Source organism: Morone saxatilis, unplaced genomic scaffold, assembly GCF_004916995.1.
Source record: "Morone saxatilis isolate NCDOM2014 unplaced genomic scaffold, NCSU_SB_2.0 Contig12, whole genome shotgun sequence".
NCBI classification, from domain to species: Eukaryota; Metazoa; Chordata; class Actinopteri; family Moronidae; genus Morone; species Morone saxatilis.
The window spans coordinates 7,918,218-7,940,470 of NW_023339674.1; the positions used below are offsets into that span (position 1 = coordinate 7,918,218).

Consider the following 22,253-nt stretch of genomic DNA (forward strand, 5'->3'; position numbering starts at 1 on the left):
CCCCCCCGTCCTTGTTTTTCACCAGGTTGAGTTCGACGGCGTCGGGTTCAGACAGTCTGTTTGGACCACCGTTGGAATCGGCCTTCAAGTCCAAAAGCTTTGATAGTCGGGAACAACTCAGAGAGCAGAGCACCTTTGGTGCATCTGAATGTAAGAACGGTGTTGAGATATTTTCTTTGTTCAGTTTAATACTTTATTGGCCCAAATATAAAATAATCTCTCATTTTCTAACAGCTGGTTTTAAGATATTGATGAAAATAAACATTATCACTATCAGACTCGTCCAGCGGGAGATAAAATAGTTCTTATCCTTGAAGCCTTATCTCTCATAAAAAGAGTAATTCCATTGGAGAAAAACATAAATCCCACATTTCTATTACTTGTGCGGGTCTGTTGATTCACTCACACTCTCTGATTTTGATGAATGATTTTTACTGGTAGTCAAGTGTAAACAAAACACAAACGGGAGGATACACTACACACAGACCCCCACCCCGACACACCTGCCGACATACAATAAAAAAAAACATAAAACAAAAGAAAAAACTAGTTGCCAGAGAAGCAAATAATTGTCCATGCAGGCTCAGATATGCTGCCTCTCTAGTGTCCACAGACACTGTGAGAGAACAGCTGGTGATGATTTAAAAGGTGCTTAATATAAACTGTACATTAAGCCCTCTAAAGCACAGAAATAAACATACACTACTTTGTTGCAGCCGAGTCATTTGATAGAATCAACAAATTATCAACAAATCTCATCTCAATCTCATAAAACAGATTTACAGTATGAGTCAGATGAAAGGTCCTAAATCTCCACCATAGCATTGCACCACTTCTTAAAACAAGGAGGGAGGGGATGTAGGTTTCCATTCTCACTAAATAACCCTCTTAGATATAAAACCATACAAAACATTAAAGGCTGCTGGGTCTCATATGGAGGTTTTAGGAAGCTTTTAGGAACAACCCAAAACAGCAAGTACACAATCTGCTTCCCAGTATTATTTTTTTCAACTTTATACGGCAGACCAAAGACGAGTCTCAAATAACAAATACAAATACAAATAACTGAAACCAATGACAAGATCCAATTAAGTCTGGTCTCTAAAAAATGAATGATATAAATGAGTTTAAACTGTACCAACCACTCAACCCAAAACTCCTCAGATAACTCACATGTCCTTCTTTCAACCCTCCCTGAGATGAATCATAGAAAGTGTGTTGTGTGGGTTAATCTGTCAAACTGAACAAGAGACTAAATGTCTAACCTCTAGGTGACAAAAGAAAGACTAAACTTTAATTGTAGCTGGATAAAAGAGACAGATTTCTGAGGTCTCATATTGTATTTAAGTCCTTCTTTCAGACACTATTTGATCTTTTTTGGTAATTGCTCCATTTAAAGACCTGCTTTTATGAATGTAAATGTCTTGTCCTTGAATATAATACAACTTTTTACAAATGTTACATCCAGAAAATAAGTGATGTGTTTGTACAATATTATGCAAATATGGTAAATTGAGGTTGATACTGTGTACAGAATGTTCGGTAAAGTCTAATTACATTTTTATGAGTTGTTTGTTTTACTGCACTGTATTGATATAATGTGTTTAATGTTTGTGTCAGATGCCGCCTTCTCGTCCGATTCCTCCTCCCCGGAGAACGTCGAAGACTCCGGCCTAGATTCGCCTTCCCATCAGCCCCTTGGGCCCTCCCCTGAGCCAGTGGGTTGGGCAGCTTGGCCTCCAGTGTCACAGAGTAAAGAACAGTCACAAACACTGGGACGACCTGCGGACCCTTTCCTCTCTGCTTTCCGTGACCCCTCCCCTGGTTGGAGTCCTCACCAGCAGGACGACCCAGCCAGCGTCTGGTCCGTCGCCCCCACACGTCCCTCTCGTGTCCCCCCAGATATGGACTCATCCATGCGATTCCCTGCTTTCTCACAGTCCCTCCCCCCACCTGAGATGGAATCGTCGGTGTGGAACTGCAAACACATCCCTCCCGAGGACCCCTTCCTCGCTGCCTTTGAAAGGACTGTCACCCAGGAGACTTTAAACCTGTCTGACGCCTGGGCGCGCCCACCGCCTCGCCTGACCCAGGAGTGCCGGGGGATGGAGGTTCGAGGGGACCCGTTTTCCATGACTCTCGCTGACACCAAGACACTCCCAACCTCATCCTCTTCCTCCTCTTCATCCTCCTCAAATCGTAAAAACAGAGAGAGGAAACGAGACCGGAGCCTCCCGCCTCCTGTTTCCTCTGATGACCCGTTTGCGATCACGATGATTGGCAGCCCAACGCACCAGTCGTCGCTGGCTGCAGCAGCTGGGTTGATCCCTCCACACAGCAGCAGCAGCAGCAGCAGCAGCAGTGCTGTCGGCTCAACCAATAGCAATAGACTGGGACTCGACGCTAACTCAAGCTCTTTGCCCTCAGCCCAGCCCAAGAAGGAGCTGATACACTGGAACTCTGTCCACAACCCGTTCACTGAAGGTGTCTCTGGAGTGCTGAGCAGCTCCAAAACACAGGAAGGAGGAGGAAAAGGAGATGTAGTAGTAGTAGGAGGAGGAGGAGGAGGAGTAGAGAGGAGAAAACATCGATCATCAGAAAGTGAGCCACGCAGGAACGCCCCTCCACTCACGAGACATTCAGGACCACAGGAGGATCTGTGTTTTTCCACAGACAAAGATCAAGACTGCGTGGATCTGAACACTCAGACACCGTGCGCTGTCAGCTCTCACAAGGGTACTGATTTTTATAGAGGTTCGGACATGGCAGCAAGTCGATCTTTGCATAATTTTAGGGCTACAAGAGTAGATATTATTACTAAACCTGTGGAGAAAATAAGATAAATACACTAATAAAAATACGGGATATACAAAACTGAGATGAAAAATAAAACAAAAACTGCCACATTCACGTCTAAACAATCCAAAAAAACATCCAATGAGGAAATCTCATCTTCCAAAATCTAAAATGGAGTCATAGGATGTTAGCAAAGAGGCTATTTTTCCTTTCAACAGATGTTACAAAGTCACTCAAAAAACTAAGTATAAGATAATTACAATGTTATTGAGATGCATGCAGAACAATAATGCAAATATTTATATTAATAAAAAACACAAGTCAATACACCATTTTGCTACATTGGCGGGCAACACAGAGGCTCATAATACAAGACACATAAAACAATATAATGAAATGATTCAAGTTAATAGAAATATGGACTCATTTGACCGAACCGAACCGTACACCTAGTACTTTCATAACTTCGGCCCAGAGCGGTTTAATTAAGATACATTTTCACTTATATTCTGCACTTCATCACTTTAATTCTGTGGAGCAGACTTTTTAATGAAAACACACCTCTGCATTGGGACAGCCTTTTTAATTAGCCAACATGAAGCCTAATCTGTCCATCAGGGGTCTGCCTGAGCAGTTCATTACAGGCTTATTCAGCTAAAGTTGATAAATAAGCTGCAAGGACTCTTTTTGGTAGGAATTATGCATATTGAGGATCTGTTTATTCACTTGCTATCGGGGTGATGGACTGATTTTAGAGCTGAAACGATGAGCTGATTAATTAGTCAGTCAACAGAAATGAATCTGCAAAGACTTTGATAATGTATTAATTAATTATATATAACATTATGTGATTATACCTTTTAAAACCTGAACGTTTTGCTGCTTCTCTCTTGAAGTGCTAATACCACACACCAGTCAGCATTTTGCTATTATATCTGATGCTTTTGGTTACATACTGCTGCTGCCTTAATGTGTGTGTTGCAATTACTGCTGTAGATGTTTAAGGTTGAGCTCATTCATGTAGTTTAATCTAAAGTAATGCATCATGTTCAATAAGATCATTATGTGTTTTTAGGGTCGCTGTCCTGTGAGAAACTTCTCACTATCTTTAAAAAGTCAACTTTTCATGAAAAACAAGCCAGTTTTCAGCTTTGTGACGAAACATTTTCCAGCTAATGCAATGAGGACTATAAGTTTATTTAGCTTAAGAGGTGGGAGATGTTTCTCAGCACATAAAGGAACAGTTCATCCTGTAGTTTATCTTATTAAAACTTCACCAATAACATGGTTTTAGCTGGACAGGAAGGGTATGAGAAATTGTAATCTGAAAAGTAACTAGTAACTAAAACTATCAGACAAATGTAGTAGAGTAAAAAGTAGAATATTTGCCTCCGAGTTGTAGTGCAGTTGAAAATGTGATCGAATAATCCAAAAATATTATTGCCAATGTGATAATGAAAATAAGGAAATAATAATCATTAGTTGCAGCCCTAAATGATTTTGGATTTAGGATTCGGGTTATAAATCATATTTAAAAAAAGCCCATTTCATCCTAGTTTTTTGTCTTAAAAGTATCCAACTCTAGTTTACAGTTTATGTCTGAATCTGTGTAATTATCTGTCTCAGTAGAGAGGTTAAAAAAAAATACTAAATAAAGTCCCATTGACTAGTGCATCGGATCAAAAACTGTAAAAAACAAAGAAATCCTAAACGCCGTCGATCCTTTGAACTCACTTTATTCAGCCTTCATGAGGTAAAAATCACATCATAGCAGCATCATAAATTCAAACAAAGGAATGAAACCTCGCTCTTAAAGTGAGGCAGGATTTCTTTCTCACTGAGGAGGAAAATCTCTCTGAAGACTATTCAGATGCAAAATCCCTCAATTAAACCAGTACAAATAAAATGTTATTAGGTTTCTGCCAGCGTGCTTTGGCAGCTCATCTCCGGCTGTTCTGAACACGTCTGACTGATTTCAGAGGGTGTCTGTCTCTTATAATCTTGTTTCACTGTTTGATTCAGATCGGCTTTGAGACGCTTTGTGTGTCTGTGTCTTTTTGTAAGGGTCCAAGCACAACTTTAGGCAGGACACGACTGAAGTGGTCGCAGCTGCTCCTCCGAGAGCGGCCCGGGCCAAGAGGACTTCAGGCCGACTCAGCGGCTGTGAGAGGGTGAGTATTGGTCATGAGTTATCTAATTTAATAAATTAATTTTCTCCTAATATTACCACTTTTTCTGATTAGAACTTTATTTGACTTAATTATGACTTTAGTCTCATAACATTACAACATATAAAAAACAAATCTCGCATTATTTAGATGTCAGAATTAGAGAAATAACCTCACACTGTGATTGTAGATGATTAAAGGAAAAAGAAAACTTAATTGAGTGAAAAGAACGAACCTTTCACTCTGACACACTCCAATATAACATCCTTGTAATACTGTAAATGTGACCTTTCTGATTCTGTTTCTAAAATGTCAAAATTATAAATATCATATAATGACATTTGTGTAAACAGTTATTACTCAGTGTAAATGTTTGATCGTGTAGAGCCGTCGTCTGAGAGAATAGTGCCAATATTGAGCCAGCTTTGTCCCTGTGTGTTTCAGTCCCGGTCTCTGTGCTCCTCCCCGCTGCCGGGGCCCAGCCCCTCTCTCACCTCCTCCTCCTCCTCCAGCCCCAGTGAGTGGGGACCACAGGCCAGGGACACCGACTGGGGGGGTCAGAACCGAGTGGCCAGTCCTGCCAGGCCGGGACAAGCATCGCCGCTGCCCTACCAGCACCAGGAACACCAACAAAGGCCACGTAAGTCTCATCACGTAAATAAGTTACAATACAGGAGGGCTGTTTGAATGTAAGCATTTGGGGCAGAAACATGCTTGTTTGCTTTCTTGCAGAGATTGATACCACTCTCATGTCAGTTAGCTTAGCTTAGCATAAAGACTGTAAACAGGGGGAAACAGCTAGCCTGCAGATCGATCAGTATGTTGCTGGAAACCTGTAAATTTTACCCTGTTCAAATCAAACAAACAAAATATAATGTGTTCATTACTGAGCTTTGAAGGTGCTGATAGAGAGTCAATTTTTACTTCATTATGTAATCACACCCCCATTTTGTTCTGCACCCAATATGTAGTACCCCATATTTTATAATAAATTATTACATATTGTGGAAGCACTGTCAAAAGATCATTGCAGCAGTCAATCCTGCTAGAAATTAAAGCCTGAATGAGTTTTTGAATGACTTTTGAAGTCCCAGAGTTTGGCTGTAAGATGATAACAAGCTGATGTTGTTGTTGATGTCTTGTTACTGTTTTTATATGACTATTTAGACTAAAATCCATCAACTATAACGCCAAGGGAGGCACCACAGGTCAAAAGAGACTAATTAAATATTTAGTATACATAAATAAAGTTCAATTTAATTGTTATAAATATAATATGTGTATAGATGAAGACATCAATTTTGGTTGGTTATTACACAATGCACCATTTCATGATGTAATAACCACCACAATATGTAACACTGCACTACAAAAGGCAGGGAAATGTATTACATATTGCGTTCATGCTGTTTATTACAAAATGTGTTGTTACGAGTGTATTTCCCAAAGTTCTTTAAACATGTCTTAATTCACATAAAACGTACTATATTAACAGCACATTTGTTCTCCACAGTGCACCTATCGCGAGGTCCAAGTCCCATTTCCCTCAGCACACAGGAGGCCTGGCCGGTGGCAGCAGCCATAACCGAATATATCAACGCCTACTTCAAGGGTGGACAGCATAACCGGTCAGCATGATGCCACTTTCTAAACAGAGAAAACAAATCTTTCACATTCTCTGAGTGCCAGCTGAGCTAACAGGATTCAGTTTGTGTGTTTCCTTCTTTCTCCAGATGTCTGGTGAAGATCACGGGCGACCTGACGATGTCTTTCCCCGCCGGCATCACCCGGATATTCACAGCCAACCCCAACGTTCCCGTGCTCAGCTTCCGACTGGTCAACATCTCCAAGATCGATCACTTCCTGCCAAATCAAAAGCTGCTCTACAGGTCAGCTGCATTTTGAATCACAGCTGTGTGTGTGTGTGACTGTGTGCAGCCCTTTACCATCGTACCTCTGTGTCTCTACAGCGATCCGTCTCAGAGTGACCCAGACACCAGAGACTTCTGGTTCAACATGCAGGCTCTGCAGCTCTACCTGCAGAGGGAAGCTGAGCTCAACCCTCAGGCCTCGTACTATAACGTCGGCCTGCTCAAATATCAGGTCAGGGTTTAAAAATCACCCTCCATTACTGATGTTTTCTGCTTATTTGTGACATTTTAATACAATGTCAGACCCTCGGTTTAATCCATGTACCTTGGATGGCGTTCAGTGAAAAAACATTCAACACTGATTTTATTTTACAGATCCTTAATAGGTCCTCCTGAATAATGTCCTAATGATTTTGAATATGTTTACTAGAAATAAAATAGGAATTTACTTAAAAAAGAGCTACATTTAAACCAGATTAAATCTTTAACTATTTGTTTATTAATAGAAACTTTATTCTTTATATCTGTTGCATTTTTTATTTCCTTGTAGAGAAATTTCCCATTTCTGCAAGATCAGGGGGCTTCTCTGTGTTACCCTTTTAATTTGAAGTTTATTAACTGAACACGGTCTTTTCTGGCAATTATCATCAATTCTAAAGTGTTTTGTAAAACCTATCCCTTCAGTTGACCATAGTTAGTCGTATATGACCTTAAGATCTCTGTTGTTTTCTCAGGTGTCGTCTCAGGACCCAGGTCGGGCTCCTCTCCTGCTGTCTGCTGAGTGTCAGCGCAGCGGCACAGTGACCCGGGTGTCCCTGGACTACCACTGTTGCCCCGCCACCGCGCCCTCCACCCAGCTCACCGCTGTCCAGGTTCTGCTGCCATTAGACCACACTGCCACAGACCTGCAGTGCCAGCCACCCGCCTCCTGGTGAGCAGTGCTGATGTGCTGATGGAGGGATAATGAGCAGTTTCTGTTGACTTGCTTTAGTCTGCCCTGTGATTTGCTTGATAAATGTAATCAACAAGATTATTGTGATGCACAAAGTGAATCATAAATGAACCGGGAGGGATCGAGAGATGGTTGGAGGGTGGAAAAATAACACAAGATGCAGGTCAGATCTCACTGACTTCTATCTGCCCATATCTTCCTAATACCAACTTAAAAGCGGCTTTAACAATTACATAGTGTTCTCCTTCAGTCATTCTGCTCCTGAAGGCCACTAAACCGCACAGGTCTTATCACAGTAGAATGTATTTTATTTTTTCTCTAGTTTATGTTTTTTATCTGTTGACCATTTTGATGATTAATTGTTTTTCACAAAATGAAACGATGAAAATATAAAAAAAAACGCACATTCCAGTTTTTCAGAGCCCAAAGTGACATTTTCAGATCTCTTGTTTTGTTCGACCAACATCCCAAAACCTAAAAAGATATTCATTTTATTATCATGGAAGTATAAAATTCACAGTTGGAACCAGAAAGGAACCATTTTTCCTTAAAAACAGACTTTTAATTGGTTATCAAAACTGTTGCTGACTGATTTTCTGTTGATTGTTTAATTGTTTCAGCTCCAATGTGCTTTCAAAGAATCAAATTAAAAGAACAAGTTCTGATTTAGCAATTATTTAATCAGTAAAGCAACAGAAAGTTAACAGTTAACACAATTTCTTTGTTAATCAAGCAACAAGACTAAGAGCCTGCAGCCATGGTAACGGCTTTATGCTAAATGCTAACACACTCACAATACTCACTAACATGCTGATGTTTAACATGTTCTTAGTTTAGCGTGTTAGCATGCTAACATTGTATAATTGGCACTAAACACAAGCTACATCTGAGGCTGATGGGAATGTCGTTGCCAACATATTGGTCAAATTAAAATGACACGATGATGGTCCCACATTAAAGGATCATCAACGTGATGGACGTTAGTGGTTGAGATATTTCACTCAAAACCACGTCAACCTCATGGTGGTGCTAGAGGAAAACTCAGAGGATCACTAAAGTCAGGAGGATTCAATTCCCTGCAGATGACGAATGACTGAACCACATTTCATAGCAATCGGTCCAATTGTTGTCGAGATATTTCAGTATGGACCGGCTGACCGATACTGCCGTCCATAGAGCTGCTGAAAATACCAAATTTGTTGTTTCCAGCTTCTCAGATGTGAGGATTTGGTGGATTTTCTGCTTTTGTTATTGCTGTCTGTTTTCTACACTGAACCTCTTTAGATTTTAGAAAATTGATCAGACAAAAACCTTTTCTCTATTGTCTGGCATTGTACAGTATATACTAAACAAGTAATCGCAAAAGTATTAAGAATCGATTATGGAAATAATTGTTGGTTGTTGCTCTGATAATGTTTGAGCTCTTATTATCTCTGGTAACATGTCTTTTAAGAATTGCAGCATCACTGTGATGCTCACTCACTGACCTCACTGACTGTTCATTTGCCTCCGCAGGAACGCTGAGGAAAGACGGCTGCTGTGGAAACTCCCCAACCTCTCCCCAACCAATCACAGCAAAGGTCAGAGCTCTGCCGCGGCAGCTGCTGCTCCTGCTATGTTTCTACCTCTCTGCTTTCATGTTTTTAGCCCTCATGCAACGAGGAAATGCTAATACGAATCTGTTGTTCACTGGAAAGCAAAGAGAGACAAACTCACCTTGGCATTTATCTAACTCAGTCTCCCACGCATCCTGGAAAACCTGGAAATTAAGAGACTAGGGTTCCAGTCATGGAAACACCTGGAAATTGATTAAAATGACCAAATATCCTGGAAATGATATGATCAATCAGTAGGATAACCTGCGCGGTATGACATTTCAAAGCAGGTTTAACAGACATGGAGCTCTTGCAGAAAGTCTTTTTTTTTTGGAGCAGAATTCTAACAAAAGCTCAGTGTACAAATGTATTGTTGTAGTTAATAAATACATCCACTGCAATGTTAATTGTACGTGAAACAAACACTTTCAATTCTTCTTTTAACAGGGTAGAATGTGAGAGGATGAATTTTCTTACTTATGGGCTGTGGCCAAAGTAATGTTACCGTAAGAGGGTCAGTCAATTCCCAGCAGTGTCTCATAAACGCTGACCCACCTACCTGTAGTGAACCTGAGACACCTGCATCAACACTGGGCCTACTGGTGAACTATATGAACATTTGTGAGCATGTGCTGTCCTGTATTATCAAAAAAACTGGAAGAAGTCCTGGAGAGCGAACCCTGTCACAGCCTGTTTTGTGTCTGTTCGCCTTCTCATTAAAATTTGCACCAGAATTTTTCTACCTCGTCGCCTTCCCCGTCGAGTTCACGTCTCTACATTGTGTCATACAAATGTAGAAATGAGTAATTAAGGGTTGCATAAAGAGATCTTTGCACTCTCATTCTTCTCTTTTAAAAAAAAAAAAAGCTAAACGTATTATTACCTTTTAACAGCAGAATTAGCATCTCAACGTGGCAGCTGCTCTCGTCAGCCTGGTGGAGGTGAGCGAGTGGAGGTGCTGCTGAGTACTGACACAAAGACGAGCCTAAAAATGTTCTTTTATTTTGTGTCAAGTTGATTGTTATTTCATTTTTCACAACTCAAATGGGGCACCGATAACAGATGGTGTATAATAGAGGCTTTTGTGGCTCTAATTTAGGATGGGAAAGTCTAAAATGAAATCAAACTCCAGCTCAAGGTTTCCTTCACCTGTGTGCCTCTTTGTACCAGACACCCACGTTTCCTCTTTTTATTTTATTCTTTTTTCCCCCCATCTAATGATATATTATTACCTCGGTGTGAAGCTACAAGCTTGGAGAACAGACAAAAAGAGACTATTCATAGCCGTCAGTGATGGATGGGATGTTAAAGGCTGAGAATGTTTATATTTTGAGGACGTCTCTGGTTTATGAGTCAGTGACAAAGCATCAAAAGGTCACCATAACTCCTCCCTGTCCTTTCTTTAAAAAATCTGTTTTTCCTGCACATTTCTTTCACTCAGTCAGTAATGCATTTATTTTACCAGACGTCTTGTAAACTTGAAGCTGTCCTGTTTGAGCTGCACAGTATTTTATCAGCGTTTCTCCTCATATTCCTTCCTGTGCATATCTTTATCACACATAATAAATGTCTGAACATGGGAGTGTTTGTGACATTTACATGCTGACTCTTGCTTGATTGCTGATTTCCTGGTCAAACTGTTTTTTTTATAGATATCTTGGTTACACATCCGTTGTTTCAACAGTATTTACTTGGCTATATTTCACTATATTTCAGCGTGAAGCAGGATGACCCTCACTGATTGAAATCTAATCTTTAAAATAGAGTTGAAACTGCTGTTCAACTGTTAAATCTAAAGCTTTTGAACCAAAAGTGTGGTCTTTTTTTTTTTTTTTTTATCTTTACAAGAGGCTTCACATCCTCCTGTTTAAACTTAGTCTCTCCTTTGTTTCTACAGTAACCCATAACAGACAAACCAAATGCTCTAGATAGGACTTTTGGTGAGTTTCACAGCTACTGTAGTTAGCAATAAGTAAGTAATTAGCACTTTATGACATGAACCAGCAGCTCAGATTTCATAGTAAACCGCTGTGCACAAAATAGCTGCTTCCTTTATGATAATTACACTCATTATCAATGTTAAAAAAGACGCACCAGCTGTGTTTATGATCTTTTTGTCGTTTTTGCTGTAAAGTTTCTCATGTTTATCTGTGTCTCAGGCTCAGGGACTCTGTGTGCCAGCTGGCAGTGCCTGGAGGTTCCCCGCGGCCCTCCGCCCAGCCTGGCTGTTCAGTTTGTGGGCTCCGGGGCCTCGCTGTCTGGGATGGACGTGGAGCTCGTGGGCAGTCGCTACCGCATGTCGCTGGTCAAGAAGAGATTCGCCACAGGTAACGCTGCGAACGCTTGTGTTTGTTTTCTTCTGGCTGAGAATGGGCCCTTTGTATTAAATGTTAATGAAGCTCGATTCTCCAAACATTATTATTTCATCTTATTCTTACACTGCATGTGTGTTTATCCCCCTTTAAATAGAAATGTACCTCTTAATATGAGCTTAACAATCAAAATTCTAATAAATATGTCTTCCCTCAGTTGTCAGTATAGAGTCTCATCACATTAGAATATGCTTTCATAATTTGGACTACAGCTGATCATCATTTTGATGTATTAATTATAATTTTAGGTCATAAATGTGAGGATTTGCTGCTTGTTTAATATCATTTTACACTGAATATCTTTGGATTTTACTCAGATAAAACAAACAATATTAAGACTAAAATTATGATTTATGATGGCATTATATTATTTTTTATAAAACAGTTATTCCTAGAGTTCTTGCACTACAGAGAGTCTTACAGACAGGTGCATTGCCCAAAATAACTCCCTTCATTAACTATATTTCAGTCCTCAGACCATCAGCAGTGTAACAGATTCTTTAAACAGTAGAGAAAATAATTAGTTGCAGCCCTAAAAATAACACTCAGTGTTCTGTAACAGGTCATTTGAGGCTCTTTTATTATTTTTTATGGAGTTAATTGTAATAACTTATTTAAACTGTATTAAAGTAGTTGATTTATATTAGCTGATATAACTTAACCAGAAGAGAAAGTAACTTCACTGATATAACACCTTTCAAGAGCAGTCGTCACAAAGTGCTTCACAAAAGAAATAAGACGTCATAAAATAGAAATAAATCAAGTTGCCTTTTAAAGGTGTTAAACTGTGTCTTCACTGGGATTAAAAACCTATTTTACAAGAGTGTCCTGGCCAAGACCTCAACACCTCATAGCACATAAAACACGACGACAGACCTACAATAAGGTAAAATATGAAGAGAAGAATAAGTAATAATAAGTAATGTGAGTAGTTAGGTGATTCCTTGTTGTGTACACTTAATATCCTGTTTGTTCTTCAGTTTCACTACATAATAAAGTAGCTGGATGCTTTTCCACGTGTTCTTTAGGTCGTGGCTTATTTTGGCGGTGCATTTCCTTTTTGTACATTCGTGCTTTGTCATGTGTCTGACAGGGAAGTACATGGCGGGCTGCGCCTTGTGAGTCGTGTAAAGGACCATCGCTGCGAGTTCAGAGGACTGGACGGGAGGAGAGAGGATTCGCGGTAAGACGGAGGAACCTTGAAGCTCAACCTTGAAGGACGACGTGCACTTAACTTCTGACAGTGTCCTGCTGTTTTAGGACCAAGCCTTTTCTTCTTCTTTTCCTCTAATTTAAGTTGTGTGTTGTACACCTGCCTGCCTTTAGCGGGACAGAAACTCTTTTTCTATCTCATCGTGTTCTGAGACTGCAAACTAAGCTACATGTTAGAACTTTTCATGAGTTACAGAAGAAAAGAAAATGTGTGTGAATAAAGTTAAAACATATTACTGTCTGGAAGTGAGTTGCCATGGAGACTAGGATTTTTAAATTATGTAAATACTGTATGGAAATCTCTAGAGCATCTTAAAAAGGATCGAACGAGTCATTTGTGAGCGAAGATCTTCTACCAAACCTTAGAAAAAAGAAATGTTTGTAAATCTGCTGTTTGTTCCAAATAGAGGTTTTGTGATGTTGATATTTGATAAAAATAAATGTGCTCAAACCTTTTTTGGTTTACACCAATTTATTACACATTGTGACCAAGTACAAAATACAGCTGAACTATGCAGTTTATTACAGACCATCATCTGTCCTTAGGCTAGTTAAAGTGTAGTCAAGAACAGGTTTAAAAATGCACAAAAATAAGGGTTCAGTATACTTGTAAGAAGAACCAAATCTAGTTCAATAAAAAATAATCCTCCGCCAAAAATCTAAAACAGCCTTACAAAACATTACAAAGTACACACAGAAATTACTTTTTTTTCCAAAGCACTTGAAGGCAAATTACTGTGACAGGCACAAGTTACAAAAAGCCTTAAATAACTCAAGCTCAAGGATTCCCATCGCTACAACAAAATCATCCGAGGAGGGGGGAGGAGGAGGGACAAATAAATCAACCAAACTAATTTCAACACAAAGCTGATGTCAATCAAATCAGAATAGTTCATATAAATAGAAATTTCTCTTGTGACCGTTTAATAGTTTACTCGGGTGCAGTAGCACCACAGTAATAATTGAGTTTCATACATTGAACAATTGAGATTGGAAACAAATTTATCACACACGCCAGTCTAATCAATTACACATCAAAGCATTTTCTTCTGATACAATGTGACCAACCAAGTACAGTGTGAGGAGAGAGATTAGGCAAAGACCGAAGGCCACAGAGCACACACTTTCTACATTATACAAAGATATATATATCTATATATATGTATGTATATATAATTTATTATGGACAAATTCCCCATATAACACACTGTATTCTTCTATCTAATTCTAACAGAACATAAGACTTTTTTTTATCTGAGTAACAGCATGAGGTCAAGGTATCTGAAGTCGGGGAGCTGGCTGTGTAAGGGTTTTGGTTTTACAGGTCCAACTGCTCTAACATGTATTGATTTATCTTCCTTAGATGAAATGTACAACCACTTTTTATGAGGCTCAATGAGACAGACCAGGGTCCAGTTCAGGTTTTAACATCCCATCTCTATTAAGTCAATTACTCTGGACGTATCCCCGACTCTGTGGCAGCTAAGTAAACTACCACATGTCTGCACGTATGAGTCACTAAATTAGGACTTACTGAATGCATCCTCAGAGCACACAGAAGGAGCTGTCACAGGGTCGAAACCATTTGTGGAGAACTATTTACATTTAAGAAAACGGGAGTGGGAGACACAAACTGAAACAGTGGCTACATTTAATACTTGCCATGTCATCTGAGCCGAACGGAGCACAGCATAGAAATCTATTGAGGTATCCATCTTACACAGGTAACATACTGAGTTCCCTGCCTTCCTGACTACTGCGAGACTATGAGGCCTGACAGAGCCACGACTATGGCTAAGCTGGTGGGAACGACTGAGGGAAAGGTCCTTTGGGTCAGTAGGTTGCATGTTGTTGTTTTGTTTTTGTTTTTTTTGTGTGTGTGTTTGCTGCGAGCTGCAGCAGAGGCAACAAGGAGTGTACACACCTACACCTAATCAATGTTAAAGGTGCTTTGAATGTCTGAGGTTTGGAGACGATACATTCATACTGCGGTAGAGGCACAGCTGAGGGACAGATAGACATCTGTAGTGGTGGTTTCAAAGTTAGCGATCTAAGGCACTCAAATGACACTATGGCACAGCTAGTTAAAATTAAAAAAAGAGAAGAATCACATAAACACCACACACCACCACTCAAAGTTACACATCCAATAAAAAGGTACTGCACAAAGTCATTCACAGTTGCAACAAAAACAGAAAGAAAATCAGACCTGTGTTACACCCCTGTGAGTAAAAAAAACAAAACAAACAGACGTGAGTTTCCTGGGAGATAGATTACCGTCCTTATAAACACTAGTGAGGGGAGGACTGACACTGCTACTTTCTTCTCTATGTACATTGCACACACTGACTGCAGAAGGACGCAGTGTGCTCGGCCCAAAAAGCCACAGCGTCCCAAAGGGCCCCGGAAGCCACTTTACGGGGTCACCTTTCTTTTCTTTTTTCTTTTTTTAAAACGGGAGAGATGCTGGTCCTTGTGGCTTTCAGTCCGGCCCCAGTTCAGACACGACTCACATCTCCTGCAGAGGGTGGCTCATTTCGATCCTCTCTCTCTTTACAGCAGGTTCAGTCGGCCCTCTGGACGCGTCGGCATCACTGCCCAGGTCACTCATCTCATCGGAGAACGACGCATCTAGCAGCACAGGGAGAGAGTGGAAACTGTCACCCTAAAAGCAAACGGGGGTTCTTGTGGTTTTTCTACAACCCATCGCTGACGTCTCTCTCAGTGTGTTACTGATATACTTCAATCTAGACACATGCTCTGGGCAGGAGTTTGCACTGCTGCCAGTGATCAAAGTGAGGTTTCTCAATGGCCACAACTGTTATCGTACTTCAGTTTCTTTGTTGAATCATTATAATCAATATTATCAGTATCAATCTATTTTTACTACATAAGATGTTTTGGGGTTATTAATTCTGATCAGTAAACCATCTTAGGCTCAACTAATTTTCTAGAACAAAAACTACCTGATAAGCTCTAGTCCCATTGAGCCACTTTTAACAAGATATCAGCTCAAAATATATTCTACAAGAAGACCATTAAAGGGTTAAAAAGGGCCACACATAGATAGTTTAATACATTTTACATTTGTTAAATGGGCTCATTTTTAAGGAGAACAGTTTAGTTTTCAGCAAATCTTACTCAAAACAGAGAAAGTAGTGCATTTGCTGGAAACTATTTTTAGCTGCAATTTAATTTGTGGTGGTGAGTTTTTCCAGCAGCAGGATGGTGAATGTGGGATTGACTCAAAATAAACTGCAGTGTTCATCATAATGTCAGCTACAGTGATGTGTTTTTTTAAAATAGTTTTATAACAATAGAGCTCAGTAGAACAGAGGAATAAGATGTAGCATTGACAATGACTACACAGAAAGACGTATTAGGAATTAATGTGCTTGGGGCCACAGACTGGGGCTTATGTCTTAGCTAACTAACTTGGCAGTTAGCCAAGACATAATTAAACTAATATCAGTGTCTTACCTTTTTCCATGAGTGATGGCATCATAGAGCTCAGATCACTGAACTGTGATTCAAGAGATAAGAGAGCATGAGTCAACGAAACTACACTTTTCAACATAATTCAAACTGTTTTGAGCAACCAGAGCAGTTTATAATATCTTCTTTCTTACCTCTCCCATGACAGCAATAGGAGTTTCTCCGGTGGCCTGAGCCACACGGTGTTCCACCAGGTAAAACATGTACTCATCATACAGTAGGCGTATCAGGTGGAAAGAGCCAAAACTGGCTGCACTACGCAAGGTCAGGTCTCTGATCACCATGGAGCTACAGGAAGGAGAGAGAGAGAGAGAACACAGATAATCTATAAAACTCTGTTTGGAGTCATACAGCTACACCACCACACAAAGGTACATTTACTTTTCCCCCCAAAGGTATAAACAAGACTGATGCAGTCATTTTAAGCGTAAACAGTCCCATTGTTCATACCTGTAGAAGGACCATTTGAGCAGGAACTGGCGTGCAGCTTTGGGGAAGCTGGGGCTGCCCTGGTGAGGCTTGAGGACCTGAGAGACCACGTTGTCGAGCCATGTAGCCCACTGGTCCAGAGAGCTCTGCTGTTGCAGGGTGACCTTAAAGTCCTGCTCCAGACGCTGAACCACACTCTCGTCACACTGACACACCCATGACGCCTGCTCCTGTTAGACACAACAAACACACCCAAACACATTGAGCAATAAACCACAGCACACAGCGAGTCAACATGAACAGTCTGTAACTGCAACAAGACACTGGCGTCAAGTTAAATAACCAGCGAAGCAGCCAGAAAGGTTTACCTGGACGTTAGCAAAGTCGACCCGGTTGAGGTCAGACAGCATCTGGTTGATCTGGGAGGTGTTCTGGAGGACGGCGCGGGCTGCCTGGGCCAGGTGGTTCAGACTGGTGTAACGTCTCAGTGTCTGGGCAAAGGCGCTGACCACCGCCACCTAAACCACGGAGACAGAACCAGAGAATCCATATTATATACAAGTCATCTATGCAGAGATTTACTCACATTCCAGAAATATAATCCAGGCAATATCAATGCATTCACATAAACATGAATAACCTTTAACGCATGAATCCAATCATTAAGATCCCTGAAGAGACGGCACCGTGGATAAAACACTCGTGGATCAAAATAAGCCTCGTGAGAAGATCACAGGTTACCGTAAAGGCAAAAACTTATTTAACAATCCCTAGTCTATAAACACACTAAAGATATATTTCAGTATTGTAATTCATATATTTTATATGCACATACAATCTAAATGAGGGGATCAGAGATTTTCTTGTTACCTTGGTGCGGATAATCTCTTGAGGAAAGTTGGTCATGGCGTTTGTCAGCCAGCCCTCCAGACTCTTGGCAAAGTTACGGATGGCCTGAGTGAGAGTGCCTGAGGAAACAGAACAGCCTGGATTACAAACCGACTTTACTACATTTATGCATAAAACATAAGAAGACTTGTGCAAACACAGCCAACTGCAGAAGATTCAAGTGGTACCGAATAAACAGAAAAATGTTGGTGTGGTATTACTGAGGTTCATATTGGGACAATGAGAGTTAGATTTTGTTATATTACTTAATCAGTGTGAGTTTGGGAACCAGAAACACAAAAGTTATGAGTTTTATGTTTATCCTGTGTCTCAATACAGTGTATTACCTCATAGTACCTTATTAAATCCTAATAAATCAAAAATCAATAGTACTGACTCGGAACAGGACGCAGCACATCGGGGATGAGGATCTCTACCAGAGCCTGGTAGAGGATGTGGTCACAGCTCCTCATCCATAGTCTGATGGGTTCATATTTACACAGAGCCACCAGCTTCTCTCTGGGGATCACACCTTCCATGTCATCATCACTACAAACAGAAAATACATATACACAAAGCTGTTTACTCAACTAAACTCAGCAGACAGTCATTTAATTTAAAGAGGTAAATGTTTCTGACATGACATACAGTTAAAATAGACACAAATGTAAATGTAAGAGTAAGTAGTGGCTTTCTGTTCAACACTGAAGCCTCAGCTCTTCCTGTTTGCGTGATCTGACCTGTTGGGGATAGTGGTACTTCCGTCACTAGATGGCGGTGTTGAATACCAAAAGGTCTGCCAGAGTTTCTCAATGTAGTGGAACTGGAGGTTCATCACCACATCCAGTGTAGCCTGCAGGAGAGCAGCAAGGCAGGGAGGGAGGGAGGGAGGGGAAGAGAGTGAGGGGGAGGGAAGAGAGGAGGAAAGGAGAGGGAGGAAGGGGGGACAAAACATACAGAGCTCAACCATGGCAACCAGACACACAACAAAGTTTCTACAGGCAGGCAGGCAGCCTCTCGCTCACTCTGGGCCCTCCTGGTTAGACAATGAGCCAGCTTAAACACGGCTCCCTGCACATTAATCATCAGGAAGATCCTAAAGGCCACGTTTAGGCTTCATCTGGAGGTTTTTTTATTTGATTTCCACTCAGTTGTTTTTCTTAAATCTTGCTTGCCTTTATAAAAGCAGATTGGTCTCACTCACTTCATTTATGCATGCATGTTTCTCCTTTGTGTGGCAAGGCGCTGACCTGAACTAACCCATGTGACTTCCTCTTTCCTGTTCATATGTATGAGGCTCTTAGAAAGCACTCGCACACAAGTGAACACTGCAAGTGCGCAAAAGGAAGCAGTGACACGCTAGTGATCTAAAATGATAAACTACAGGGCTCAGAGCTCGGTCAGAGAAAAAGTCATAACCTATTTCTAAAAAAAAACAAAAAAACAGAGTAAACAGATCACACATATAATAAAAGTAGAGAACAATTAAAAAACAGCAGTGGAGAAGTTGTTGAGGGAATTCACCAGAGGAAAAGTCCGTCTCATTCAGAGGTTTAACTTAACGCTCGTGTTTTTCAGTATTGTCTCTACACATTGAGCGTCTACAATAGAACAAGCGTACGATTCACACCGTGACCACAGATTCTCTCCTCTTTCTCTATCTGGCATTGCCGCTGGATCTTGTTACACAGCAGTGTAGGCTTCAATCACATGATATGTTTTTGCTTCCTCTCCAGCCGTTGCCACGGCAACCTTGTTTACGGTTGCCCCGAGCAACAGGTCAAACACAGAACTCCAAAACAAAAAGGAGAATTCCCCATCCCCTTCTAAACAAGAGCGTTTTGCCTCCACAGTTCTTCACCACACAGGAAAAACAGCATGCCTTTATAACAAAAAAAAAAAAGTGGGGAGGAGAAAATAACACATGTTCACGTTGCACAGCGAGATTCCCGAATCTTAATCCCTCACAGTCTGCGCGCACACACACACACACACCACACCACCACACACACACACCACACACACACCAGCAGGTTTGCAGTGCAATTTTATTACCCCAAAACTTTCATTAAACATCTAATCATTTGTGGTTAAACATTAATTTAATGTCATGGCTGATACCTGAATATTTGGCTGTTGTTACCATGACATTAATAAATACACGCCCGACCAGGAATACAGAGCTGTTAACATCTCTGATAAAAAAAAGGATTAATTTAAGAATTTAACTGCATGAAAGTAAAGTAAGAAATAAGTATTGTTTTATGCTGCTTAGGCCAACGTGTTACCTTTATTTGCAACTTTAAATGATGTCAATAAAAGTATTGGCTAATGTGTTAACAGGTCACTGTTGGTTCACATAAAAAGGAGGGGGAAAAGTGAAATGCATAAACATTAAACACAGAGGCAATGAGAGCTGCAAGAGTGACAGAAATGTGCTGGCAGACAAAGACAGGAGCCCATGTGCCTGTCCACAGACAAGGCAACACAAAGGCCCAAGGGGAGGCCACCACAAAGACACCAAGATGTCCACCCAGCGCGCTGAAAGGTTAATTGGCATGTCTTGAAAGCTGCACAGAGATGAAAAGACGGCTGGAACAAAAGGAGCGTGGTGAGACTGGACACGGGGAGGGCAGGGATAATATGATAAAGCCAGAGCTTCGCTGCTTTAATCACAGCCTCTCTCTCCTGCCTGTAAAGCCCCCAAATTTTAATGTTCAATATTATTTCTATTATTCTCACTGCCAGTGCGTTTCATCCTGGGGGGTTATTCTTCTACTCCTACTCAAATTCATGGTCCTACCAAGAGACTATGAATTATGCTCTGAAACCTGCGTAATATCATTATTCAATAGGCCGTTTATTCATACATTTTCCTCATGCAGTTCTTCAAAGTCAGAGCTTGACACCTGTTGACTGCTGCAGTTTGCTTTCATTGTGCCTCCTGTTTCAGGATGTGTATCTGCCCTTATTAAACCAATTCACCCCGATAAGCCTGGCATTATTCTTTATTTTATAAATCCAAAACCAACAGTGTTTTAGTCTGTTGCACCAAGAGTGACCGACTACTTTACTTTTTACTTTGCTTTACTTTTCTTTAACATCTATGTGGCATTCAGCCCCAAAGCCCATTTGTCAGTAAATCTTTAAAAAAAAAAAAAGGATCACAAATATATAATTTAATTATTTTAAAAGGCTCAGTAATTTTCTAAAACAGCTGGAAACACGAGGAAATAGTGTATTTATTGGGGACTGTTCCACTTCAGCAGTGGATTGATACACGTCCAGTGCTCTAGTAAGTATCTACAGAAATACAACAATACAAATACAACCATAAATTACGGGATCGACTCAGAATAAATAATAGTGCCAGTGTTCATGATAATGAAGGAACGTGGGCAACAATTCTCACTGGTGTGTTTTTAATAGTTTTGCTTGTTAGAAAGATCAATTAATTGCTGGTTTTGGTATTTTTATTGGATTTGTTAATAAGAAAAATATCCATAATTATGTCAACAGCTCAATATGAGATAATATGTTTATCTAACATGTAAGTGATGTTACGATTTACAATTTAATTAATGCCACAAATAGCATCATAGAGTAGCTCGGTTTCATTGTTCTGTAAAACAAACATGCATTGCCTACAAAGAAAATGCAGAATCTGACGAATCTAAAAAAATATTTATTTTTAAAAACAACATGTCAAAGCTTTAGAAATAGTTGAACACGTAAAAAGAATACCCCACCGATTTAATAACACTGTCGGACTCACGATGGACAGGTTTAGAATAAAAGGTCTGAATCTGAATCACTGCAGCGGAACCAGACAGATCTTCTGTATCCCACACATCCTTCTTCCTTATCAAAACTTGACTCCCACATTACCCGCAGTGACTATCGAATGTCAACAGTTCAATCAGAGAATCGGGCGCTCGTGGAAGCTAATATAGCCTCGAGCCACTAGCTTGAAGCAGAGACGAGGAGCTGTAATTCGCTCCTTTCTAACACTGAATTAGAAAGCTCCAGATTTTTTTGTTCACTTGAGGCAATTTGTCAGATGTCACGCAGACACAAAAGGCTTTATACAACTTTTTCACATAAGCAGTAGTACTCCCCATGACCTGTAAATAAACTTTATAATCAGTTCTGTTTATATTCATATTCAAGCTTAAAATTTAAATATTTGTTCAAACTTTCCTAAGGTAATGGAAGGTCTGATTAAAATAAAAAGTGGTGCTGTCATGTGACGTACCTCACAGTGGTCTCTGTAGAGTGTCTGCAGCTTCTTGATATCATTCATGTTGATGCGCTCAGGCAGAGGCTGGGTGCCCAAGTCAGGAGTGGGAAATGGAGGCAAGGTGTGGGACGTGTCTGCATAAAGCAAAAACAAGTGGACAGGTGTCACTCATTTTACACACACACACACACACACACACACAGACACACACACACAGGCTCATGAATTAGAGACA

At 40.4% G+C, this 22,253-nt stretch overlaps 2 protein-coding genes across 2 annotated transcripts in view; one reads left to right on the forward strand and one right to left on the reverse strand.

The window, feature by feature from the left end:
* The window catches only part of fcho1 (FCH and mu domain containing endocytic adaptor 1), a gene marked incomplete in the record, with an annotated part of 56,051 nt that extends 42,629 nt beyond the window's left edge, over positions 1–13,422 (forward strand). The window contains 11 exon segments of the mRNA XM_035653018.1: positions 26–150; positions 1,621–2,736; positions 4,861–4,967; positions 5,409–5,604; positions 6,478–6,592; positions 6,698–6,853; positions 6,935–7,067; positions 7,570–7,766; positions 9,303–9,367; positions 11,542–11,709; positions 12,848–13,422. Of these exon segments, the coding sequence (XP_035508911.1) occupies positions 26–150; positions 1,621–2,736; positions 4,861–4,967; positions 5,409–5,604; positions 6,478–6,592; positions 6,698–6,853; positions 6,935–7,067; positions 7,570–7,766; positions 9,303–9,367; positions 11,542–11,709; positions 12,848–12,876 (2,407 nt within the window).
* Positions 13,423–13,466: 44 nt separating this feature from the next.
* Positions 13,467–22,253, reverse strand: part of rfx2 (regulatory factor X, 2 (influences HLA class II expression)) — a 15,685-nt gene continuing 6,898 nt past the window's right edge. The window contains exons 9-17 of the mRNA XM_035653019.1: positions 22,034–22,179; positions 18,519–18,631; positions 18,176–18,327; positions 17,761–17,858; positions 17,259–17,408; positions 16,912–17,120; positions 16,596–16,749; positions 16,447–16,489; positions 13,467–15,597 (exon numbers count right to left, since the gene is read on the reverse strand). Of these exons, the coding sequence (XP_035508912.1) occupies positions 15,476–15,597; positions 16,447–16,489; positions 16,596–16,749; positions 16,912–17,120; positions 17,259–17,408; positions 17,761–17,858; positions 18,176–18,327; positions 18,519–18,631; positions 22,034–22,179 (1,187 nt within the window). The 3' untranslated portion in view covers positions 13,467–15,475. The remainder of the gene's footprint in view (positions 15,598–16,446; positions 16,490–16,595; positions 16,750–16,911; positions 17,121–17,258; positions 17,409–17,760; positions 17,859–18,175; positions 18,328–18,518; positions 18,632–22,033; positions 22,180–22,253) is intronic.